The 11,105-nt window shown below is 45.9% G+C and overlaps 1 protein-coding gene across 1 annotated transcript in view; it reads left to right on the top strand.

The window, feature by feature from the left end:
• The first annotated feature begins 635 nt into the window (after positions 1-635).
• The window catches only part of LOC100014456 (acyl-CoA wax alcohol acyltransferase 2), a 21,993-nt gene continuing 11,523 nt past the window's right edge, over positions 636-11,105 (top strand). The window contains exon 1 of the mRNA XM_056808784.1: positions 636-2,086. Coding sequence (XP_056664762.1) covers positions 2,002-2,086 — 85 coding nt within the window. The 5' untranslated portion in view covers positions 636-2,001. The remainder of the gene's footprint in view (positions 2,087-11,105) is intronic.

Here is an 11,105-nt window from a genome sequence, read left to right as displayed (position 1 = left end):
AATGCTGTCCCATTGCCCAGTTCTCTCAAAGCTTGGCCCCCAGGGGGGAGACAGCAGAAGATGGTGTCCCCTGGCCCTCCTCGGAGGAGAGGACCCCACAGGTGTGCCATTGTTCACATTTCCAAATATCTTCAATGTAGTGACCAATTTTGCTGATTTTGTTCTCCTCTTCTTTTCATTAAAAATGGTGTTTGTCATAGAGATGGCTCTCTGGGAGGGAGAGGGAAGACTAGTGGGGAAAAGTCTATTCAGACAAAAAACTAAGATGTCAAATGCTTCTTTAAAAAGTTGGAAAATATGTCCCTATTAGGCTTGCTTTTACATGGAAGGAACTCCACTTTCTGTCCTCACCATGGGCTTACAAGTCACTAGTTACAGAGCAGGGAGAGAAGATCAGGATGCAGCAGACCACCGTGGCAGCTTCATTGGCTTCAACATCTGACCAGGCTCTAAGTAGGCCCTCCACAGAGCCTGCTTCAGCCACCTTCATGGTTGTTGGAGCAAATTGTTCTCAATCCACCCATTCTGCCAAGGGAAGTCTTCATGTGTTTGCAGTCGACACCACCCTGTCCCCCCCCCCCCCCCCCGCAACTCACAGATGGGTTCGAGGCCTGTTGGGTACCCTCAGCCTGGTTTAGCCAAGCTCTAATGTTTTGAACAGCATATGGGCACAGATTTTTCGAGCCATGGGTGAGAGTTGGTGAAAGGCAGGGGAAAGAGAGAACCACAAGACCAAGGCCAGGTGGTAAACACTGGGCAACAATCCCATGACGTCAGTCGGTTAGAGTGAAGATGAGCAGAAGAGAAGGCCAACTGGGTGATGACCTTGTCACACCCATAGGCAAGACAGCTGACTAGTGTCTGTGTGGGGCACAGCCCAGTAGAACTAGCACAGGTAGCGGGGGTCTAGGGTATTTGACAGGGGAATTAGGCTTAGACTGACTAGATAGTCTTCACTATCACTTCCCCACTCAGATCCCCCCATTGCCTACACCCCTGGCATTTCAGGCCCTCCACAGGCTGGCCCTGACCTGCTTGGCCCACCTTGTCTCCGCAGCTTTGTCTTTGCCATTCCTCCCACCTGGAATGCCTTCCTACTTGCTGTAGGTCTAGTCCTTCCAGCAAAGGTTGAACTCAAGTCACATGGCCCCAGTCTCCTCTGCTTTCCCCAGCCTATAGGCCTTCCATGTCAGTACTTCCGGTCTCTCCCAATGTTCTGGGGCAGAAGCCATGCTTTCTATGTCCCCGTGTCTCCTCATATGCATGCTCACAGATGCACATGCCTGGGAATACTTGGTGACAATGGACACCTAGTTAGAAGGAAAGAAACCACTTGGGCTGGATTGCAGGCGAGTTTGGAGAGGTTGGGACTTCTGCATCCAGCCTCCAAGGTAGCCCCCACAGTGGGCCTCTGGCCTACCCAACAATGTCCTCCTGCTCTCCACCCCCATTCCACTGCCCTTCTAGGGCTTAGGGGGAGGGAGGAGAACACAGCTGCCCCTAGGGAGCTTGGCCTGGACCCAGGCAGGGCTTGGGAAGGAAATGAGTGGGTGACCTGAGCCTCTGCCTCTGGCTCCGGCAGAGCAGCCCTTCCTGGGCTAGGATGCCTTCTCTGGAGCTGAAGTGTGAGGGCCAGCCAGACTCAGAGAAGATGCCCCTACACACATACAAACGCCACCTCCCCTCATCCTGCAGTGAGTCTCCCCAGGAATTCTGCCTTCCCCTCTTCTTCCCTGGGGTTCTTTGGAAGCTGCCTCTGGGCCAGCTTCTCCCAGCTGGCTCTCTCCTTAGCCAAAGGTGAAGAAGGGGCTGTCACAATCCCCAGTGGGGTTACGACAGGTGAGGGGAAATACTCAAATAGGTAAGAGGGCAGGTAAGTGGGCAGGGAGGCTGGAACTTGGGGTGGTGTGTGAATGAGTCTGTGCATATGTGCACCTGAGAGTCTGTGAGAACCAGGACAGGAGAGGAGGCCTGTGGCTCTGCTGGCCAGCCCTTGGCACCATGGTCTCCCTCTCCAAGACGGACTTGAAGAGGGCCCTGGAGGTCTTTGCTATTTTCCAGTGGGCTCTGAGTGCCTTACTCATTGGTAAGTCTACTGTTCCCTGACGCTGGCTGGTGGTTCACACTGGATGTGTGTGTGTGTGTGTGTGTGTATCTGTATGTAGGGATGCCCCTACTGTGGGTGAGGGGAACAGGGCCGGTGACTCACACCACATGCATGTGTGTTAGTTCCTCCTCATGACTTTTCAAATGTTCAGACCATTTGGATGAGCCCTCCATGAGAGTAGTGTGGGACTGGATTGGGGTTTAAATCCCACCCCAGAGCCTTCCAAGCTGGGTAGCCCAGGAAATGGCATTTCCCACCATCTGGGACTTCTCCCTGCCTCTCACATGCCCTCATCCACCAAGCATTGTCTTAATCTGCAGAGATCTCCCATCTCTGTCTTTTGCCTAGGCTGTTCCAAGTACCACCACTACCAGCCTACCCTTCAGCAGCCTGGAACTATATTGTGGGAGACGCTAAATGCTAGCCTAAAGAAAGAAATATTTGACTGTTATATTTTAATGCTAATAGGGAGTTGCTGAAGGTTTTTGATCAGGGGGGTAATAAAGTCAGATGTGCTCTGTAAGGGTTAAATTTAATGGTTGGACAATAATTTTATGAAATTATGTGGTCGCCAATATTTATTATATTATATATTGTATCTCAGAAATTTGGTGTAGCTCCAGCCATGGATTAGGCTGTCATTGGACCTTTGGGCAAGTCTTTCCCCCTCTTTGGGCCTTGGTTTCCTCTTCTGTAAAACAAGAGGCTTGATTTGGGCAATCTTTGAGAGTCCAACAAGCTCCATCACTTTGTGCTCTGAGATCCCTCCCACTTGTTCTCTGGGCTGAATGAGCCTCATTTCCTTAGCCTTTCTTCACTTCCCAGCTTGTTCCTCTCCCCTTCCCCAGAAGGTAGATGTCTCATCTCCCTCCCCTCCCAGTGATTCCAGGTCTCTCTCTGCTTAGGATATGACTAGGGTTGGGTCCAATGGAGAAGGAAACATAGCTCCTACTGTGTGTCCAGTACTATGCTAAAAGCTCTATACCTGTGATCTCATTTGATCCTTCCAGTGACCCTGTGGGGTTGGTGCTCTCATTATCCCCATTTTATAGTTGAGTAAACTGAGGTAAACAGAGGTGAAGTGACTTGTCCAAGGTCACACAACTAGAAAGAGCTTGATGTTGGATTTGAACTCAAGTCTTTCTGACTGCAGGCACAGGGGTCTCCCCCAGATCCCAAATCAAGTTTTCCTAGGTTTGCTCCCTTTCCTAGCCACCATTGTTTCTGGCACTTCCCCATTCAGAACTTGTTTCTTCCCTTCTCTGGGACTTGTTGCTACACTGCTCCATTATATAATTGTGAATCCCAAGCAGGATGGGCTTGTGCTCTGGCCCCTTCTCCAGCTTCTCTGAGGGGCCCCTGCAGCCATTCTCACAGAGTGGGTGAGCATCCCTTCCTCTGACTTACACACATTTGGTTTGATTCGGCTCTTAATGAAGCCTTAGCACTCAAGACGCAGGCCCTGGTCTGCTCAAGGAGCTTGGTTGCAAATCATCCCTCTGGGATCATAGGCTTTTCCCTACTGTCATAGTGTCAGTTCTAAGAGAGAAGAGCAATGAGGGCTAGGCAACTGGGGTGAAGTGGTTTTCCCAGGGTCACCCAGCTAGGAAGTATCTGAGGTTAGATATGAACTCAGGTCCTTCTGACTCCTGGCCTGGTGTTGTATCCACTGGACCACCGAGTAGCTCCGGGATCACATACTTTTAAAATGTCAGAAGGGCCTTCTTAGGGCCTTAAAGCTGGGCTAGGACCTAAGCCCTTGAATTAGGTCAGAATGTGAAACTTTTGTGGTAGAAGGGGACCGACCGTACGTAGTAGACTGGATGAGTTGACATTCACCCACTACTCCATCAGTGGTGGGGAAAGATGTTGCATCATGGCCTCCTTGGACCATGGGCTGTGCTCAGGTGCCAGTCACCGCACCTCATGGGAGAGGTACACTATTAGTCTGGGGTTGGGTGAGGGAGAAAAGGCCTTTGTGTAGTTGATCTGTGTGTGTGTGTGTGTGTGTGTGTATGTGTATATAAAACTGGCAGAAGACCCTGGGGATGGGAGGGAGGGGGACTGGGGCAATGTTCCCCTCAATGTCAGGCACCATGGGGGCAAAACCTAGCGTAGGTATGGCTCAGGGTTAGGTGAACTCAAAGGACCCTTCTATGTGACTTGGGCACATCAAGGGGTTGGCCTTGGCAAGGAGAAAGGCCATCGCATACAAGACAGATTTAAATGTAGAGTTAATGGCAGAAGGCATCTGGAATATGGGGGATGAGGGGTAGGGGAAAAGAGGGTGTTCTTGGCAAATGGCTTTGGGTTTTTTTTCAGCAAAATATGTATGCGAGGTTCTCAGCTAAAGGCATGATGGGAAGTGGAGGCCATGGGATGTTTGAGGAAGGATCAAAAGGTTTGGAAGGGCCACTGTGGAAAGTGGAATAGGGAGTTCATTAGGGAGGCATAAAACAATTGTCTTACCATAGTGAGGGCCCCATTGAGATTATGCAACATGTAAGAGGCACCTTTGTGACTGATGGTCAAGTCAAGGGTATGACCATTTTTGTCTGTGCCTGAAGGAGGGAGGTCATGGGCAACGGGAATGGTGAGGAATGGGAGGTTAAAGTGTTTGAGGGAGGAGCATGTGTCAGTATATTATGATATGGTATGAAGCTGGAGTTGGGGAGGAGAGGCTGTGAGCTGGGAACTAAAATTATTGAGGAAAGGAAGCGAGTGCCCTATTGGTCTACAGATAATAGCCACCAGGATCTGGTGATTGGGTGGTAGATATGGAAAGAAGGTGAGGTCACTGAGTAGTGGTGATATGTGGAGAACCAGGAGGTGGCAATGAGGAGCAGAGAGGATTCCAGTTCCCCTGCCTTAACCAGTGAACTGAGGGGATGAGTGAAAGTCCCAGATGAACTCACATGGGGGTCCTTGAGATAGGCCGCCAATGACAATCCCCAGTCCCATGTTTTACTGCTCTGGGCTGGCCCTGGATCATGCCAATGCATTTTGAGCTGGCAGAACCTCAAAAGGCCCTCTAATCCAAGCCCCTTGTTCTATCAGAGGAGGAGAGGGAACCCCTAAGAAGGGAGAGATTTACCCAAGGTCATGATTGAAAGAAGTCTTATTAAGGGCAGGACTTTAACCTCCCAGTTCAGGGCTCTTACTACCATACTTGGCTGCTTCTTGGTTTTACCCAAGGCTCTGGTCCCTGGAACCAAGGGGCATGGATACTTCATTGTGGATTTATTATGGTACTGGGAAGTCCCAGAATGACTTCATTCCATTCAAATCAATAAAGATTTCTTTAGTGCCTTCTCTGGGGATATACAAAGAGGCAAAAGACAGTCCCTGCCCTTAGGGAACTTTTGACCAAATGGCAGAGACAACGTGTAAAGCAAACTAGAGACAGGACAAACAGAGAGCTAAGAGATGGGGTGTCTTGTTCATGGAACATCCCGGAGGCTAGCAGTATGTGTACGAAGCTTGGAAAGGCAAGAAAAGGCCAGGTTTTGAAGGGCAGAAGCTCTTGCCATAGTCTAAGAATAAGGAGATAAGTGCCTGTACCAGGAGAACTGATATAGAGGTGAAATTGACAGGCCTTGGTGCCATATTGAATATGGCATGGGGGTAAGAGACAGTTGGAATCCAGGATAAGTCCTAGGTTGTAAGCCCGAGGCTGGGAGGAAGATGGTGCCCTCTGTAGTAGCACAGAAGGGAAGAGGAAAAAAGGAGTTAGGAGGAAGCGTGAGTTCCACATTGGGCATATTGCATGTCAGATGGCTAGTGGCCATCCAATTTGAGATATGCAAGAGGTTGTGGGAAATACAAGACTGGAGGGCAGCAAAGAGACTGGCCTAGGTTGGAGATCTGAGAACCCTCAGCATAAATATAGACATTCAATTCATGGGAATTGACTAGATCACCCAGAGTGAAATAGAGGATGAAGTCACAGAAGAAGATTCCTTCTTTGGCTAGATCTATGATTTTCTCAGCACACATGCAGAAAGGCAGGATGGGACTTCAGATTTGGCAGTTTTCTGCATAGATGTGATAATGAACCCCAGTCCTGTCCCCTCCCTCCCCACAAAAGTAATTGGATTACCAAAGGTGAGAGAGTAGAGAAGAAAGGGAAGAGAACCTTTGAGGCCCCCCCCACCCTTGGGCAGGAGATGGATTAGGATCCTTCAAAAGCAGGTAGATGGTTAAGAAAACTAGGAGGGATCAGGGTCAAAGAAGTCAATGGAGGAAAGAAGCTCCAGGAAGAGAGGGCAGTTAGCAGAGCTACAAGCTGTCCAAAAGGCACAGAAAAGGCAACATATTTAGCATTAGGAGATTTCTGGCAACCTTGGCAAGAGCAGTTTCTTAAAAGTTTAGAGAGGGGCAGGCAAGGGCACTAGTCCAGAGGGAGAACCTTGCTGGCAAAGCTGTGCCAGGCTCCGGGCTTAGAACACAGGTGACATAGAGGCAGCTTGAGGAGAAAAACAGAGCAGGCAGCCCAATCACAGCTGAAATGCTCCATCTTGCCCCCCCCCCCCCCGTCTTTGGCACAGCCAGCTTTTCAAGTCAACTCTGCCCTGGCTCAATCTCATCAATAATGGCAGATAAGAAGCCTTCAGAGGGCAAAGAAGCTCAAGCTTCAACAGCCCTCCTCCACAGACTGATCTGACAGCCTCACTGACTGAGCTCCAAGGGGCAAAGACTGCAACAAACTACAGGCAACAACCTTATCACAAGGCAGGAAGACTAGTTCCTTCTTAGCTTCTGCTGTCAACCAAGGAAGATCAGACTACCTGATCAAACAGCAGAACAGAGCAGAAGCCCCTTCAGGACAGAACAGCCCAAACTCACAGATCCAGCACAAAATGAGAGGAGCATGACTACAGGCAACTACAGAGTGGTGAGGGGGAGAAGGGGAATATATGAGTAAACAACAGAAAAAGAAAAAAGAAATTACAATTGACAGCTTCTATCCAGGCAATGAACAAAGAGCAAATGAAACAGAGGAGGATCAAGGAACATCAAGCAAAAACCCAGAAACTCCAACAAATTGGACATAGGCTTTGGAAGAACTCAAAATACAATTCAGAAAACAATTAAGAGAGGCTGAAGACAACTGGGAAAAGAACTTAAAAAGCAAAATAAATCATCTGGAAATAGAAAATAGTGTCTTTGAAGCCAGAACTAATCAGCTTGAAAATGAGGCAAAAAAGGAAAGATGACCTCCAAAGAAAATCAGACTAGAAGGAGAAGGATGTCCAAAAACCCAGGGATGAAATTCAGCCTTTAAAAACTAGAATCAAACAACTAGAGCAAATGACTTCACAAGGGAGCAGGAAACTATAAAACAAAATCAAAAGAATGAAAAAATTGAGGAAAATATGAAACACCTCATCCACAAAATGGAAGATTTAGAAAATAGGTCCAGGAGAGACAACTTAAGAATCATTGGTCTACAAGAAAATCATGACAAAAGAAAAATCCTGGACATCATTCTACAGGAAATAATCCAAGAAAACTGCCCTGACATTCTAGAGCAAGAGAGAAAAGTGGAGATTGAAAGAAATCACAGATCACCTCCTGTACTTAATACCCAACTGACAACAACCAGGAATGTTATAGCCAAATTCAAGAACTACCAGAGCAAGGAAAAAATATTACAACCTGCTAAGAAGTCATTCAGATACCATGGAACTACAGTGAGGATAGTACAGGATATGGCTGCTTCTATACTGAAGGACCAAAAGGCATGGAGTATGATATTCCAGAAAGCAAGGGAACTAGTTCTACAACCAAGAATCAATTACCCAGCAAAACTGACTATGTTCTTTTTTCCATTTGAATTAATTTATTTAGTCAATTTAGAACATTATTCCTTGGTTACAATAATCACATTATTTCCCTCCCTCCCCTCCACCCACTCTGCCTGCAACCAATGCGCAATTTTATTGGGTATTACTTGTGTCTTTGATCAGAACCTATTTCCATGTTGTTGTTTACACTAGGATGTTCATTTAGAGTCTACATCCCCAACCATATTCCTTTAACCCATGTATTCAAGCAGTTGTTTTTCTTCGGTGCTTTTATTCCCACTGTGTTTCCTCTGGATGTGGATAGTTTTTCCTCATAGGTTCCTCCATGTTGTTCAGGGTCACTGCATTGCCACTAATGGAGAAGTCCATTACATTCGATTGTACCACAGTGTATCAGTCTCTGTGTACAATGTTCTCCTGGCTCTGCTCCTTTCACTCTGCATCACTTCCTGGAGGTTGTTCCAGTCTCCATGGAATTCCTCCACTTTATTATTCCTTTTAGCACAATAGTATTCCATCACCAACATATACCACAGTTTGTTCAGCCATTCCCCAATTGAAGGGCAGCCCCTCATTTCCCAATTTTTGGCCACCACAAAGAGAGCAGCTATGAATATTCTTGTACAAGTCTTTTTCCTTATTATCTCTTTGGGGTACAAACCCAGCAGTGCTATGGCTGGATCAAAGGGCAGACAGTCTTTTATCGCCCTTTGGGCATAGTTCCAAATTGCCCTCCAGAATGGTTGGATCCATTCACAACCCCACCAGCAATGAATTAGTGTCCCCACTTTGCCACATCCCCTCCAGCATTCATCACTTTCCGTTGCTGTCATGTTAGCCAATCTGCTAGGTGTGAGGTGATACCTCAGAGTTGTTTTGATCTGACTATATTCTTACAAGGGAAAGTATGGTCGTTTAATAAAATAAAAGAATCCCAAGCATTCATAAAGAAAAGACTGAACCTGAACAGAAAATTTGATGCCCAAACAAAGAACTCAAGAGAATCACCAAAAGGTAATTAAGAAAGGGGAAAAGAAACTTTTTTAAGGCACCCAATAAGTTAAAATGATATGTATTCCTATAAGAAAAGAGGATATTGGTAACTCTTAAAAATTATTATCACCTGGGTAGCTAGAAGAATTATACTTAGAGGGAACAGCGCCAAACTGTATAGGATGAAATGCCAAGACATAAATAAATATGTGTGTGTGTGTGTGTGTGTGTGTGTGTGTGTGTGTGTTCCTTAAGGATTTCCCTGACCAGCAGGGTCCCACAAGGGAAGGGGCTCACCTTTGTGATGGGACCCGAGGAGAGATAGAGAACCGAGAACCAGGGTGAAGAATGACAGACACGGACAAGTCAGTGTTTGAATAGGGCAGGCAAACCCCTATGGTATCTCCTCGGAAGGAAAATATGAGGATCAGTGGAATACGAGGTAGAGGAGATTAAGGTAAAGAATGTAAGCCGAGAGGGGCTGGGGCCTCTTGGAGGAAGAGATTCAGAAAGGAGAGAGAAAGAGGGAGATAGGATTAAGGAGCTGAGCAGAGCAGAGAGGAAGTCCGAGAGAGGGAAGAGAAAATTCCAAGAGAGCTTTATGGGCTCCACCTTCTGCTTTTATTGCTGAGTAGGTGGGGAGTAGTTTCCAATTAGTGGCGATTACATCAGAGAGCGTAAACAATCATGATTGGGTGGTAAGGTAGAGGGAACACCTTTGGGGGTGTAGATTACAACCCAGGCTTTCTCAAGAGAATACTCAGCACATGTTAATGAGTTTGTCCTAGCCAAGGGCCGTATGGCCAGTTCAAGGTTACATTCACAAGCCTCATTGGTATAACCTTATGCTTGGAGACACCGTAACCATACAATGATTTATATTTCATAGATGTGAATATGCTTGGAATGCTACAGTGTGTGTGTGTGTGTGTGTGTGTGTGTGTGTGTGTGTGTGTGTGTGTGTGTTAAGCTAGAGGTAAAAAAGAGGATAATACTAAGAGAAATGAGAAAAGAAACAAAATGGGGTAAATTTATATGTCTTGAAGCACATGGCAGGAGTGGGGGAGAACACCAATACACTGGAAGGGTAAAGAGGTTGGAGATAGGAAATACTTAATGCTTATGTGCATTGAAATTGACTCAAAGAGGGAAGAATAATCAAATCCATTGGGGCAGAGATTTGCACCCTATAGAGAAGTAGAAAGGTAACAGACTGGTGGGGAGGGAAACAATACAAGGGAGGGAGAGGGTGGGGGGGTAGTTTAAAAAGTCCATAAAGAAAATAAAAGGGGAATAAGAGGGGATGGGGGTAGGAAGGGAAGTAAAATAAGGGTGGGAATTAGGAGGACCAATTAAAAACAAAACACTGGTATAGAAGTAAATAGTGAAAAAAGAAAGGGCAGGGCTAGGAGTGGAAATCAAAATGTTGGAAAATACACAGCTGGTAATCATAACTCTGAAGGTGAATGGAATGAACTCACCCATAAAAAAGAAGCAAATAGCAGAGTGGATTAAAAGCCAAAATCTACCATTTTTGTCTACAAGAAGCACAAATGAGGAAGGTAGATACACATAGGGAAAAGGTAAGCTGGTGGAGCAGAATTTATTGGGCATCAACTGAGAAAAGAAGGCAGGAGTTGCAATCATGATATCTGAAAAAGCCAAAGTAAAAATAGGACTACTTAAAAGAGACAGGGAAGGCAATTACATCATGATAAAAGGCAGTATAGACAATGAAGAAGAAATATCAGTACTCAACATGTATACACCAAATGGCATAACATCCATATTTCTAAAGGAGAAACTAGTGGAACTCAAGGATGAAATAGATAGAAAAACTATACTAGTGGGAGACCTGAACCTTCTTCTATCAGATCTAGATAAATCGAATCAAAAAATGAATAAGAAAGAGGAAAGAGAAGTGAATGAAATCTTAGAAAAATTAGAGTTAGTAGATAGGTGGAGAAAAATAAATCGGGACAAAAAGGAATACACCTTTTCAGCAGCACATGGTACATTCACAAAAATTGACCATGTACTAGGGCATGAAAGCACTGAAAACAAGTGCAAAAGAGCAGAAATAATAAATGCAACCTTTTCAGATCATAATGCAATAAAAATAATAATTGGTAAGAGTACATGGAGAGGCAAATCAAAAATTAATTGGAAATTAAATAATACGATTCTCCAAAATTGGT

This window comes from Monodelphis domestica, chromosome X (assembly GCF_027887165.1).
Source record: "Monodelphis domestica isolate mMonDom1 chromosome X, mMonDom1.pri, whole genome shotgun sequence".
NCBI classification, from domain to species: Eukaryota; Metazoa; Chordata; class Mammalia; order Didelphimorphia; family Didelphidae; genus Monodelphis; species Monodelphis domestica.
The sequence above is the reverse complement of the archived record's forward strand: the minus strand, read 5'-3'. Positions and strand labels throughout refer to the sequence as shown.